At 35.2% G+C, this 15,110-nt stretch overlaps 3 protein-coding genes across 4 annotated transcripts in view; all 3 read right to left on the bottom strand.

The window, feature by feature from the left end:
* Positions 1-1,212, bottom strand: part of LOC107659253 (dyslexia susceptibility 1 candidate gene 1 protein homolog) — a 14,822-nt gene extending 13,610 nt beyond the window's left edge. The window contains exons 1-2 of the mRNA XM_016448132.1: positions 1,025-1,212; positions 793-940 (exon numbers count right to left, since the gene is read on the bottom strand). Of these exons, the coding sequence (XP_016303618.1) occupies positions 793-940; positions 1,025-1,147 (271 nt within the window). The 5' untranslated portion in view covers positions 1,148-1,212. The remainder of the gene's footprint in view (positions 1-792; positions 941-1,024) is intronic.
* Positions 1,213-3,408: 2,196 nt separating this feature from the next.
* On the bottom strand, positions 3,409-8,875 carry LOC107659243 (pygopus homolog 1-like). 2 transcript variants are annotated; one of them, XM_016448117.1, is made up of 3 exons: positions 8,774-8,875; positions 7,498-7,553; positions 3,409-4,458 (listed from the first exon to the last, which is right to left on the bottom strand). In XM_016448117.1, the coding sequence occupies exons 1-3, from the start codon at positions 8,820-8,822 to the stop codon at positions 3,469-3,471; spliced, it is 1,095 nt and encodes a 364-aa protein (XP_016303603.1). In that variant the 5' UTR covers positions 8,823-8,875; the 3' UTR covers positions 3,409-3,468. The 2 variants fall into 2 exon arrangements, 1 of the variants encoding a protein (XP_016303603.1); XR_001630890.1 differs by lacking the exon at positions 3,409-4,458 and adding an exon at positions 4,963-5,523.
* Positions 8,876-14,157: 5,282 nt separating this feature from the next.
* Positions 14,158-15,110, bottom strand: part of LOC107659194 (protogenin B-like) — a 29,816-nt gene continuing 28,863 nt past the window's right edge. Inside the window, exon 17 of the mRNA XM_016448047.1 lies at positions 14,158-14,619. Coding sequence (XP_016303533.1) covers positions 14,236-14,619 — 384 coding nt within the window. The 3' untranslated portion in view covers positions 14,158-14,235. The remainder of the gene's footprint in view (positions 14,620-15,110) is intronic.

Below are 15,110 nucleotides of genomic sequence, written 5' to 3'. Positions count from 1 at the left end.
GCCTAGCAGTACACACATCACGAGAATTGAGTTAATTGATATTTGCAATTGTTCAATATAATAATAATTGAATAATTTGATAATTGAATATTTGTTCATTTATGATACACTTTGTTAGTAGCTTGTACCTGCAATTGTTGATCAGTTAGTACACTAAGAAAAATTGAAAATCTTTCAGGACATTATCCATCATCCATTGTAACCATGTAACCCGAAAACACAATGCGTAATTTAAAATGCAGGTAAAAAAAACATTACAGAAAATTATTTCATATTAACATAGTAGATTGTGCCTTATTTTTACAGACTTTTCTTAGAGTGTAGCATACTAACTAACTACTAATACACTGCTTAAAGCATAATTGTTGAGAATGTGTAGAATTACTAGTTTACTAGCTACTAAAAAAACTACAATTGTAATCATTCAAAAATGTGTAAGTTTTCAATAATTCAATGTATTTAAAAATACAGTTATTTATATTTTAATATTATATCATGCATATTATTTTGCAAACAAATCTAAATTAACACATAAAATATATTTTTTGCTGAGATTTGATGACGTGACAATTTTGCGTCGTGATTACGCAATGACGTCATTGAGCAATGGCGTCACGACGTCATTTAGCAACTTTTAGCAACAAATCGACCTTCCTTTAGCAACTTTCTCTGAAAATTAGTTGGCAACACTGGTTGCCAGTAAAAGAAAGAAGAAGAAGAAGATAACTATATGCCTCAAGTACAGCATCTTGAGTACATTTCTATGTTGTGAAAGAATGAAAGACCTCCTACCAATGTTTGTGAAGAGCTGCTCCCATAATTCATCTCTCCTCTTCTGCAGTGTGAAAACTGCAACCCCGTTTCCAATCCTGGCTTCACTTTTCTCCTCATTTATTGGCCCAAATAAGAAAACTTCGAACAGAAACGGGGGGAAACTCACCTGCAGAAGCATTCAGAACACATGAAGCGAGTACAACACACCGTCGCGTGTTTCTCCAGGTTAACGTTTCACATTTTCTCTGACCTTCAGATACTCGTCTGTGCAGATGACATGGATGTTCGCGGTTTTCACTCCTTTTAAAGGCAGGCTGATGTAAACTGTGTTCTGGTTTTGTGTCCATGTGTGATCTTTCACTATCAGCGGCATCTCTGACTCTCCTGAGAGAAACGTAAACACTGGTTGCTACGACGTGACGGTGGTTGCTAAGGGGCGGAGCGATGGATGGACCGCGGTCTGTCATTTCCGGTTTCAACAAGTCGGTTTTCGTCAGCTTTACTTCATAACATATAAAATAAAATCTAATTAATCTCATAAAATAAACAATGCATAAAATATTATAAATATTAAAATGGAATAATATAATTAAAAACATAGCTGAATGCATTTGCATATCCAAATAATAAGCAGCATAATTTAATTAAAAATATATTTTAGAAAAAGAAAAACAGAGAATTTATTCGAAGTTAAGATAAGTTACATTATCTGTATTCATAAGTGCTGCTTAATATTACCACTGGGAATTGCATTTATCTTCGAAAAAAAAATACTTCATAAATACATAATCTCATATATATATATTTTTTTTTTATTTTGCTTAATATTACCACTAGGAATGGCATTCGTTCATTATCGTCTCCAAAAAAAAAAAACGTTTTAAATAAATAATTCAGAGTGCACAATGTACAATTATCTATTTTTGTTAAAATGGTTGTTTAGAATTAATTTGATACGTTTTTGTGAGCGAACACTATTCCATATAAAACATATCAGAGCTGTGCATCACTTCAGAAAAATTACCTGACACTGCATAGAGAAAAATGTCTTTTTAAAATCACTTTTATTAAACGCAATTCAAAGTGAGACTGAAACAGTTTAACAATACATTTGAATTATGGCTTTGCCGAGGTTTCTCTATTAAACAAGACCCTTTTCCACACAGAAATATGAGTTACAACACACAAGACAACCTTAACTTACATTCAGTAAACTGTATGCGCTGTACCAGCTTTGTTTTGAGGATGCCACAAATGTTTTCACTTCATATTGTTCGGTATTTGTGGTTTATTGGCTCCGTACATTCATTGTCCTGTTATAAAATTAGTATTCTCACCTCATATTGAAAAGTGTGTAAATGATTCACTGCACAATGCCATCAGCTCAGGATCTAAATATCATATTTAAAAAATAAAACACATGTAAGGCACCAGGGGTCAACAGTCAAATGTGGCCAATTATACAATAATTGTTCCTACATTATTTTGTCCTTCACACACATTCTCTCTAACATGAACACTGTCATGAATTTGTCACAACAAGTGCTTTTTTAATGAAATCAGATGAGTGTGTTTTGTGATTGGCACTCTTATATTAAAGAACATATCTGTCACGGTGAGTAAACACTCAAGCGTACGCAAAGCTAAGACATCTTTAGAGCAAAACGTGTGGAAACATCTGGAAATCAAACGGCAGAGAGCAAGACATGAAGTTCACATTCACGACGCCACAATGTTTCCCAGCTCAATGGAAGACAACGTTCTCTGAGGAGCGACACACAAAACAAGGGAACATGTAACGTTACAAACTGAATCAACACGGATGTAGCTGGATTTAAAAATGTTCTAAATGAAAAAAAAAGTGGAAAATTAAAGTTATGCATTTGAGATGATATATGGGTGAATCTAACAAAAACATGTTTTCAGGTAATGCATCCAGATAGAGCTTTTTTCATTCATTTCTAATTAACTAATGAAGTATTACAATGTTTATTTTCTCTAAGCAATATTTATTTATTTTATTTTATTGTTTTAATTTCATTTAAAATGTAACAATTTATTTATTTCCTTTGAAGTGAATTATATCAGCATATTAGAACGATTTCTGAAGATCATGTGACACTGAAGAAATTCAGCTGAAATTCAGCTTTGATCACATAAATAAATTACATTTTACAATATATTCACATAAAAATAGCTATTTTTAATTATAATAATATTTCAGTTTTTACTGTATTTTTGATTAAATAAACGCAACCTTGATGAACAGAAGAAACGTCTTTCAAAATGATTTAAGAATCTTACCAACCCCAAACATTCTGGAACTGATTTCAAATCATTCACGTTGTTCCAAACCCCTACGACTTTCTCCTTTTGTGATTCACTGAAAAAAAGTAAATTTGTTTTTAACAATAGAAAAGCATTCTGGGTGAGCAGAAACACAAGGAGCCAGCAGAACTCTGGAACTCAACGATAGGGACATCAGTGACTGTCAGTCACGCTCACGACGGTCCGATGCCTCTCGTGTCTTAAGCAGCGGTGCTCCTTTATCCTCCACGCAAGTGTCGCATCCCCTTTTGTGATTCACTGAAAAAAAGTAAATTTGTTTTTAACAATAGAAAAGCATTCTGGGTGAGCAGACACACAAGGAGCCAGCAGAACTCTGGAACTCAACGATAGGGACATCAGTGACTGTTAGTCACGCTCACGACGGTCCGATGCCTCTCGTGTCTTAAGCAGCGGTGCTCCTTTATCCTCCACGCAAGTGTCACATCCCCAAACTGCAGACGTCTCAGCCGTCAACAGATTGTACGCCGTCTCGGTCATTCCTGTGCAAACTCTGTGGAACCATTTCTGACACGAGGCTTCGCACAGAATAGCCTCTTGGTCATCGTTCACTTCGCTCAGGCATATGCCACACGGATAAACCGGCTCGGACGAAGAGGAAGTGCTCCTTCTGTTCACAACTTTATTATTGGTCAAAGCAGCGTTATTGCCGCCCCTGCGGGCGTCTGCGGGTCTCGGCGACTTCTTCAAGGCTTCATTGTTGGCGTGAAGCACGCCGTTGAGTTTTTCCGCTCCGCTCTTCGTCTTTAGCTCATTGTCCTGAGTCTTGTTTTCTTCACAGTTCTGGTTTTGCGAGGGGACGCTTTTGTTCACCGTTTCGCTTGAGTCCTGTTTGGGTGTTGGCGTGCTGGATTGCGTGAAGTTATTCTGTTGATGAGAGAGATTTGGGCTCAAATCCCGGGCTGGATTTCCCTCTGGACCGAAAACCGGACCAGCTGGACTAGCACTTTGATTCAGATTTTGAAGACTGACATGCTCTCCTGGACTTTGTCTGAATTGCATGAAGCTGTTGCTGCCGCCGCTGCTAAACAGCTGCCCGTAATTTGGGTTTTCGCTGTAATTAAACCCCGGTGACCGTTTGAAGCCCATGGGATTCTGGGAAAACGGATGAGGCTGGTTTCGCATCTGGTAAGGAGCTCCGTATGGAGAAGGCATCCTGGGCAGCCCATAGCCGCTGAACCCTGGGTAATGCGAGTGGCCAAAATAAGGGCTGGCAGGAGGAAGCGGCTTCAGGGACGGTGAGTTGTAATTGTCATCGAACGGGTTGGAGGCTATTAGGTGATCCGCGCTCGGGTTTGGAGGCGGCGCATATTCGGACAGAGGAGAGAAGGATGGCGCCTGTTGAGAAAGAGAGTTATTTTCACTCCTGAATGCTCATATAGAGCTCTGATGCATCTGACAAAGAGCACTTTTTCCATATTTAGTGACATTAACATGCGTCTTTCTTTTCTTATGGATCTTCCTCCACTTCCTAAACACATGGATGAAAAGCTACTCTACTGTTAAAAAATTTGAGGTAGGCAAACATTTTTTATTTTATTTTTTTTACAGTTTTTGACTCTTCTGCTCACCAAGAATGCATATATTTGATCAAAAATATAGTAAAAACTGTAAAATATTATTATAATTTAAAATAACAGTTTTCTATGTGAATCTGTTAAGATGTAATTTATTTCTGTGATGCGCAGCTGAATTTTCAGTTTATTTTATTTTATTGTTTTAATTTCATTTAAAATGTAACAATTTATTTATTTCCTTTGAAGTGAATTATGCCTTGCACGTTTTTTTTTTTTTTTTTTGATTTTGTGAGATTCACCAATGAACATTGAGTCATAAAATTAATGAATTTTAGGAGATAAATGGTTAAAAGTGCTGATGCACAAAGTGTTTTTGACTCCATAAATACATTTTTGTGTGCTCTTTCACGCATCATGCCCCGAAATAAGGCCTTCAAGTAACAAACCTCCTCAATGTTGGCCAAAAAACCCTCAAATAAACCCAGTAAAGAAAGCTGTCAGATAACAAAACTTACAAAAGTATCAAGTGCATCCAAAGTTTCAACTTGTTCTCTGGCTCTGTTCATTCAAGATTTTCACTTCATTTGATCATAAAACAATCAACTCTTGAGAAGGAACAAAATGCAATATACAGCACATCCAGGAATATTGCTCACTAAGACTAAACTACATGCTGCTAGTACCCTCAACAGTTACACACGACACATGATGATGATACTACAGTAAGTACTCTACAGCTACATTCAATGGGAAAGACCCAGTCATGTGCACTAATAAATGATCAGCATCTACAAAACCATATCAACTGAATGTTTGTGAAGTTTTCAGAGCACCACGTCTTCTTCAGCTCACAGAGTATTGGTAATCTGACAGATTGAACATCGTTCTGTATAAAGAAAATGAAGAGCTTGTGTTTTTGAGATACTGACACAGCTGTGATGTAAGAATGAATAAAAACCCATCATCAGTAAAATCCCAGATATTAAGTGACTATGTTTTCATAGACGGATCAAAGTGAACCAAAGGAAGATATCCGACCCCGACCAACTACTTCGAAATAAACACGTGATGTAAAGAAATCACTGTCAGAAAGGGTCGGTTCTGCAGGAAAGATGAAATTTGTAAAAATGAAGAAATGAAGGGCGCTTTCATAAGCACAGATATTACATTACAGAGCCACACTACACTACATTTCAAAAGTTTGGGGACAGTAAGAGTTTGAAGGAAATTAATACTTTTATTCATCAAGGACGCATTAAATCGATCATACGTGACACTAAAGATGTTTATAATAGGGCTGTGAAATCGATTAATCACATCCAAAATAAATGTTTGTGTTTACATAACTGTGTATATTTATATGTGTGTGTGTATATATATATATTAATACACACACATACAGTCAAGCCAAAAATTATTCAGACACCAGATATAATTTTTGATATTTTGTTACTTGTGGGTGCAGGACACTATAGTTCATTTATGTAAGTGAGGATAGCAAAATAAAGTGGGTATAACTGTGACATATTATACCCAACAATTCTTCATACAGTGGACTAAACTGTGATCAATTATATCCAAAAATTCTTCATACGGTGGACTACCAGTAAAACTGATAAAAAATTTGGGACCAAAAATTATTCAGAAACTTTGACCTGACCATGTTTTGCTGAAGTGTTTTTTCTTTTATTGCTAATGCAACCTTTTTACACCACAGACTGAACGAAATGAAGCATTGCATTCATTTAAATCGGTATTATCTAATTGTGTGCTTAGCTAACAGCTCTTAAACCCAATTCATTACATACCTTTCTGTCAAAGTTATCTGACATTATCAAGATGAACGCTGAACCCTGGGTAATGCGAGTGGCCAAAATAAGGGCTGGCAGGAGGAAGCGGCTTCAGGGACGGTGAGTTGTAATTGTCATCGAACGGGTTGGAGGCTATTAGGTGATCCGCGCTCGGGTTTGGAGGCGGCGCATATTCGGACAGAGGAGAGAAGGATGGCGCCTGTTGAGAAAGAGAGTTATTTTCACTCCTGAATGCTCATATAGAGCTCTGATGCATCTGACAAAGAGCACTTTTTCCATATTTAGTGACATTAACATGCGTCTTTCTTTTCTTATGGATCTTCCTCCACTTCCTAAACACATGGATGAAAAGCTACTCTACTGTTAAAAAATTTGAGGTAGGCAAACATTTTTTATTTTATTTTTTTTACAGTTTTTGACTCTTCTGCTCACCAAGAATGCATATATTTGATCAAAAATATAGTAAAAACTGTAAAATATTATTATAATTTAAAATAACAGTTTTCTATGTGAATCTGTTAAGATGTAATTTATTTCTGTGATGCGCAGCTGAATTTTCAGCATCATTACTCCAGTCTTCAGTGTCACATGATCTTCAGAAATCATTCTAATATGCTGATTTACTGCTCGAGAAATATTTCTATTATCAATGTTGAAAGCAGTTGTGCTACTTCATATTTTAGTGGAATCCAAATAATTTGATAAACAGGAAATTCAAAAGAACAGCATTTCTTTTAAATAGAAACCTTTTGCAACATTATACATGCCTTTACTGTCACTTTTGATCAATTTAAGCGAGCATCCTTGATGAATAAAAGTATTAATTTCTTTGAACAATAATCGTACTGACCCCAGACTTTTGAGCAGCACTGTATGTATTTTGCAATAATATGTGTTATTTAAACTTTAAATCTACTGTTTATATAATAGTTTATATTATTTCTGTTGTTTCTATTTCAAACCATTGGCAATGCATGTGGTAAAATTGTGAGTCATGTTGAAAACTTGTGTTGAAATGTCTATGAAGAAAACTAAAGGGAAAAAAGTACCTGTGTGCTAGACTTGCGTCTCTTTTTCTCTCCCAACAGCAGCCCACCTTCACCTCCTGGAAAATCACAAACTGAGTTCAAATAAAATGATCATCTAAAGTATTAATGCTCAATCTGAAACATATCACGTCTATAGCACTATAAAACATAAGCTCTTAATTTTAACATCCCCATATAATGGCTTGAGAAACAGTTTGACGGATTTATTATTGAGTTTGGTTTGAACCTAAAGAAGGACTCGTTTCTGTTCTTTAGCCAACAGTCTTTAGATTACATCACACACAGTGTGTCATCAAAAAAAAAATGTTCTCATAAGACTGTGCATTTTAAAAGTGCATATCATTTATTTAATCAACTTTCACTAGTAAATTAGCATAGAGATGAAAAAGTTCAAAGCTAGTAGACATAAAAGGTAATAAAAAATTCTATTTAGATTGCATAGTGTCTTAAAGTGTTTGCTGAAAATGCGACAAAAATTCACATTTCATCAATCATTACAATAATAATTTTCAGTGTTGTGCATGTTTAATTTCAGTTAAAATACGCCATAATAAACCATATCATGGCAGCAGCACACCATGGTTATTATAGTTAACTAAAACTAAAAACATGAAAAGGAGAAGAAGAAAAAAATCTATTTCTGTTGACCGAAATAAAGTTAAATGTTATTTTACTTCAGCTAGTTGCCAAAGAAACATTTCTCATTTTCATTTAGATGTGCTAAAATTACTAATTTAAATAAAATCTATAGATATATATAGACATAAAAAAAAGGCAGTCAAAAATATAATGAAAAAACAAAAACGAATTTAAAATAGCAATAAAAAGTATCTCAATATAGCACACTGAATATATCGGTCTCATTGCAAATTGCTTTTGTTACATTTATACATTCACATACACACATGTTTATGTTTTAATTAATTGTCTTATTCACTGTACTTTCTTGTAACTTTTAACCTGTAACTTTTTAAGGTTGCATAAACGCTTGATGGCCAGTTTGACTGTTGCATGCTCGATTTAAGTACATTTAATAAACAAACTCTGGTATGATTTTCTCTCGCCTGCTGATCAACTCCAAACTTCCCCCGAACTCGCTAGAAAGTATCGTTCATCTGACAGCATTCACTTTGAGGCCTGTCATGCTTTTCTTTTCAAATGCGCATCTGAATATGTCGCGGTCTACTTTTCTGTTCTTCACTAAAGGCCTGAAGGCCGCGAGACTGCTGCTGTCGCTCCGGTAATTACGACCGACACCGAATCAAACCCACGTTACCTCGGTTTCGTTTTAGAAAGCATGAATCTTTATCCTGCTCTGTGGACATTACAGGCTCCCTCACATGACTCAAACGCACGGAAGGAACGGGAAAATGGTGTAACTTTGATTTATATCAATAGCTTCGCTATTAATATTCATGAGCTAATCCTCGGCCACGTAAAGTATACCAAACGACGTCATCGACGTAATCTGTTTAATATTCATGAGACAGAGACGTCTGAGTGGTTTTGATGTAATAATACACTTAAATGATCATGGTTTTGAGAAAGATAAAGCATATTTCATAAAATTGTTAATTTTAATGAGAAAGTTTCATATTCATAAAATGAAGTGGTCAGGCTCCAAACCAAAAAAAATTCTCATTTTATAAACGATTTCAAGCTTTATTGTAATTCCATGTGTAACTGCACAAGTCTATTAGAACTTATAATATTGTAAGCAGGTATGCTATAGTAGAAAGTGAGGCCCTTTATTTATTTATTTTTATTTTTTACTGTTACTGTCCTCTGGCACTGTTTCATTTATTAATGTTGTTGATCCTTTATTGTTTTTCTTTTTTACATTTGAATATTTCTCTTTGTACTGTTCTGATGTAAGGCATTATTAGTAAAAAAAAAAACTAGGCCTAGCCCACAGCGTTCTCAGAGGTCATTAATATTAAATAGGGCGTCCTCAAGCCGTAAACAAGAACGTCAGCACGGCCTAATTAATATTCAATAGCTAAGCCTTCGCCATAGTAGTTTAAGTAACTGCGCCATCAGGAAAGCTGCACCAAAGTTTGTGAGGAGTGTGTGTGTGTGTGTGTGTGTGTGTGTGTGTGTGTGTGTGTGTAGAAACCCCTCTACATCAAAGCACGTGTTTGTGTCTGAAGTGTTGCATTTGATGAAGCCGTGCAATGATGATGATGATGATGATGATTTGCTGATGTCATGTTATAATATTATAAAGTGCTGTCATTTTAAACGTTTTCATTTATCTTGTGTGGCTGCAACACAGGGCACAGCTGCAAAATAATGTCAAAGGCATATTTTATTTTGTTTTATTTAAAACTATTAAAGATTATTTTGAAAAAATAAGTCAGAAATCTATCATTATTTCTCTAATAAAGCCACTTTCCTTTATTTCCATTAACTTGCCTTATTTTTTGTTTGTTATTTTGCCTATTTCTGCACTATAAATTGCACTACTCTATATCTTTATATACAAAATTGTATATGTGAGTGTGCCTTTATATATATATATAAAACAGTAATATCGAATAATAAAATAATATAAATGAGTGCTGTCAATCGATTAATCTTGATTAATCGCATCCAAATAAAAGTGTTTGTTTACATGTGTGTGTACTGTATATTTTTTTTGTATATATAAACACACACACACACACATATATATATATATAGTATGTTTTGAAAATATGTCTTTACATATATATATATTCATATAATTTACATTATATATATATTTAATATATAAACATATTTTTCTTAAATATATACATGCATGTGTATTTATATATGCATAATAAATATACACAGTACACACACATTATGTAAACAAAAACTTTTATTTGAGATGCTGACAGCACTAATATAAATACATGAAAACATTTTCAAGAGAAAAGAGACATTTTCAACATTTTTATCATTCTAAATAAACAATCTTATTTGTGGCGGGGGTAACTGCTGTAAATGTATACCTTTCGGCATAAACATTACACCGTATTGCTGAACAGAACAAAAAAACTGGTACATATATTTGGAAAGTAAAGCAGAATATTGACAGGTGGAATTTTATTTATTAAGAAATACATTCAGTTTTTAAGGCTTATAGATACATTTACTGCTGCAGTGTGATGGAAACCAAACCATCACTGCTTGAAGAGTTTACAAAGATCTCCCTTTTCCCTTCAGTTCAGAAACACATTCAGAACAAACAACTTCAACAGAAGAATAATAGAACAGAATTCAACTGAAAATCAAGAGAGTTTAAGCAATGAATAAAGTGACATGAAACTGGACTGATGTTATTTCCTGAGCAAAATCACCTGTATTAGGTGGATGGGTAAACCTGAGTTTTTACCTTACAGAGGTCATCAGCACACGCAGATGCTAAACATTTGACACGTTTCATGACGTTGCATTTCTAATTCGTAACTTGTGGCTGAAGAAATCAGAAAAAACTGCATGGAATTACACTTGCACACACAAAGAAAACCCCGATGTGAAGTTAACAGGTTAACACAACAATCAATATTGTTCTAAAACACTAAAGCATATTGAAATGTATATCAAAAACATCAATCCCGGCATCAAATCTTGCTGAAAACAAGCCCAAGCTGGTCTGAGTCTGAAGACTTTTTAGCTAGATCTTTGAAAAGACTGGAAGACCAGCTAAGACCAGTTTAAACCAGCTAAGACCTTTTCTCACCAAATATTCAGTCAGTACTTTCACAGAATCCAGGGTACATCATTTATCCCCTGCAAAAAACGTACAAAGCACAATACAATAATTCTCCTCCAGTGAGAAAAGTTACAAAAGTTACAAAAGGCTGAAATCCATCATCTTTGGTTTGCTTGAAAGTCATAAACGATTGAAAGCACGACCGTGTAACACTGTTTTTGGTTTCCTGATGTCCTTTCAGTAAGCAGAAATCAAATCTACTCAGGAATAAAGCTTTGAAAAATGACAAAACACATGCAAAAGAATCTACATTGATGCAACGGCGACCACAGTCTTTGGTTTCAGGCTGTTTGCTTCAAAAAGAAAAATTCAAAACTGATTGTGTCTCTCTGATTGAAATACAGCCAGCAATCGATTTCCCCTGATTGAGAAGAATTTCAGCCGCATGGAATGTTAATATCATATAATATAATATCTCTCTCTCTCTCTCTCTGTATATAATTTTCATGTACAATAACATCCATGTTGAACTTGAAACTCCAATGAGGGAAACTGATCACTGTGACATTTGATTTAAGGAGGTGAATCTCATAAAGCTGAAGAATCAAGAAAATATCCGGCTAATATTTTACTCCAAAAAAAAACAAAAAAAACAATTATATACTGCATGACAATTAAACAATTAATTTATTATTTACATTTTAAAAATATCATATATTCTATACCATGACAGTTAAGCATGATATTGTTGTATGATGATTTACATTTAAAAAAATATTTCATATCGTGACAATTATATCAAATAATGACAATTATTTTATATCATGTCAAATAAGCAATTAATTTATGATTAGCATCAAAATATATATTTTTCATGACAATTAAGCAATTAATTTATGATTTACATTAAAATATTTTTATATGAAATGATGTTCTATTTTATATCATGACAATTATTTTATAACATGACAAATAAGCTATTAATTTCTGATGTTTACATTTAAGTTATTTTTTATATAATATAATAAAGACATCATGGTAATACGAATTTGGGGGTGAAATGTGCTTAACTGTCATGCAAATAACACCACAATGTAAATAATCGAAATGGTCTTTATTTTTTTAATTGTCGTTATGCACAATTTAACTTCTTGATTTTTTTTTCTGTTGATTTTGGAGTGAAATATGACATGCATTCATGAGATTTGTAATGCTGAACTTCTGCATCTCCACCTCATTTGGTCTCAGGACATCAAGACGTCTCTGAGTTCTTTAAAGCAGCTCTTTTTTTGGGCGTTCGCCGGTCTCTGGGTGAAACATCTTTGGTTTGATTCACGGATAATCTCATATATATCATATCATCCCAAAGACCAGCAAACCAGAAAGAAGAAACGAAAGAGCAAACAGGCTGCGGATGATGGCGTGTCACCGTTGCACGTTCAGCTGCGTGAAAAAAACTACAAAACAACTCCAAACTAATGTGAAAGACAAGTGCTACACTCATGATCCTAAATCTAAAATAGCATCCACTATTTCAAAGCACTAAAGTAACTCAAATGCGTACTCAGTAGTACATATACTGTATGTCGAGAAAAATAGATATCTTTGGAGGCAAAAAGCTTTCCTGATCATTCAGATTTGATTATTATTTTTGGTGTTCAGAACATTGACTCGGACTGCAGTCGAATCCATCTCTCATCTGCAGCTCTTCACACGTTAAGGCCATTGTTTAAAGCTAAGGAACTAAGAAACGCCCAGCATTTTTGGTTACTTCGTACTCAAAAGAAGAAATAAACTACGGAAAAAGAAATCCATCTCCACAACAGAGCTAAAACACACATTCAGCACGGGTCAACCGCCCGGAAAAAACCCTGTCCATCAAACCATGTCACTGTACAAAACACATGGCTTTCAAATCATCCCTGAGACAAAGAAATCAAACACAACTACTGCTAAAAATCAAAAGGTAAAACGAGGTAGTATAAAACAGGGACTATAAGAGCAAAAATACACACATTCGTACGACAGACCTGAGAAATCTAACGTGACCTGAAGTAGAGTCGCAAATAAATTGTATACGTAAACATCAGAGTAAAACCATCAACTGAAAGTTTAACGTTTATGAACCTGAGGTAGATAAAAAACACCGTCCTAACTATGTGTGATGCAATGAGCCGGGTAGCTCCGCCCCCTTTGAACTCCTATTGGTCCAAAGTCCTGCATATTAAACAGCAACTATGTTCTGATTGGCTGCGATTGCGCCACACAGCAGGACAGGTAAAAAACCTTTGCAATCTCATACTTCAGGATTAAACAAACACACAAACTAACATGAAAACAACGCTGTCGAGTGTATAAGCGGACATTAAATACTTAAAGATAAACTGAGGTAGATTAGGAAGTGAAGAGAGGCTCTTCCGCTCTCTCTCGCTGAGGTTACGTCAGAAAACGTGACATTCACGTCGCACCTTTTTTGAACACATTCATGGTGGTGAGATTCTAGTTTCTTTCAAACACGCAATGGTTTATAAAAACGAACAGAAAAAGAGCGAAACAAATACATTCACCGAGAAAGAGGACATTGTGGATGTCTCCTATTGGTCCAAAGTCCTGCATATTAAACAGCAACTATGTTCTGATTGGCTGCGATTGCGCCACACAGCAGGACAGGTAAAAAACCTTTGCAATCTCATACTTCAGGATTAAACAAACACACAAACTAACATGAAAACAACGCTGTCGAGTGTATAAGCGGACATTAAATACTTAAAGATAAACTGAGGTAGATTAGGAAGTGAAGAGAGGCTCTTCCGCTCTCTCTCGCTGTGGTTACGTCAGAAAACGTGACATTCATGTCGCACCTTTTTTGAACACATTCATGGTGGTGAGATTCTAGTTTCTTTCAAACACACAATGGTTTATAAAAACGAACAGAAAAAGAGTGAAACAAATACATTCACCGAGAAAGAGGACATTGTGGATGTCTCAGGTCGTCCAGCACTGCTCAGTAGTCCGTTTAAGCAGAAGGGGACGCCAGAGAGCACAAGGGTTTTTTGCTAAACAGGATGTGGCTCCATCATTTCCTGTTTCTGAAGTGTCGTTTCCGTCATTAGGATCACGTGGGGATGCAGCTCTTTCTCTGTAACCTCGTGAACGGGCGTTTCGTCCGACGCTTCGCTATCCTCGCCGTGCAGGGAGGCCAGGCGACTGCCGACACCCAGAGACAGGTTAGTCGCCTCGGTGTCGTCGTGAGAGTAGCGTCCCGAGTCGCCCGTCTCGTGGCTGCCCTCGCTGGAATGAGAGCCCTCACTGTCGCCCCCCGGTGGCCCAAACAATCCCTGCAGAGAAGACGGCGGGTGTTGAGGAGAGGTTTCTGTGTAACACAGCAGGGTGGTGCCATGATGATAGGAGTAAGATGGACTGGAGACCCTCTTCACATCCTGATGGAGGCAGAAAACACCAGTGAGACATTTAAAAAGAGACATACTGTATATGGGTGAATCCCATAAACAATGTTATATTTCATCCCAAAAGCACAATGAGACAGAAACACAATTATATTTTACTTAAAAATGAAGAAAACTAACTTTTTTCATATCAGTTGTTTTTTAGATTGTGACATTAAGTTAAGTGACATTTGTTAATTTCTCATTCATGTTATGTTAAAAAAAATGTACATGCAAACTAACAAGACATTACTATTTAATAATATATTTTTATTAAAATAAATGATTTCAATAAACAGTGTCCTTTTAGTATATTTACTGTATAATTTATATAATATAATAGATATAATAGTATGTATCAATATTAGGTTTTTTTTATATTAATTTTAGTATTTTATCATTATTATTATTTGTTGATGTAGCTTTAATATATTTTTGTTTTATTTATTCAGTAACTTTTTCATTATTGGTAGTTGCCAAGGCAT

This window comes from Sinocyclocheilus anshuiensis, unplaced genomic scaffold (assembly GCF_001515605.1).
Source record: "Sinocyclocheilus anshuiensis isolate Anshui unplaced genomic scaffold, SAMN03320099.WGS_v1.1 scaffold1010, whole genome shotgun sequence".
Classification (NCBI taxonomy): domain Eukaryota; kingdom Metazoa; phylum Chordata; class Actinopteri; order Cypriniformes; family Cyprinidae; genus Sinocyclocheilus; species Sinocyclocheilus anshuiensis.
This window is presented reverse-complemented; position numbering and strand designations above follow the sequence as displayed.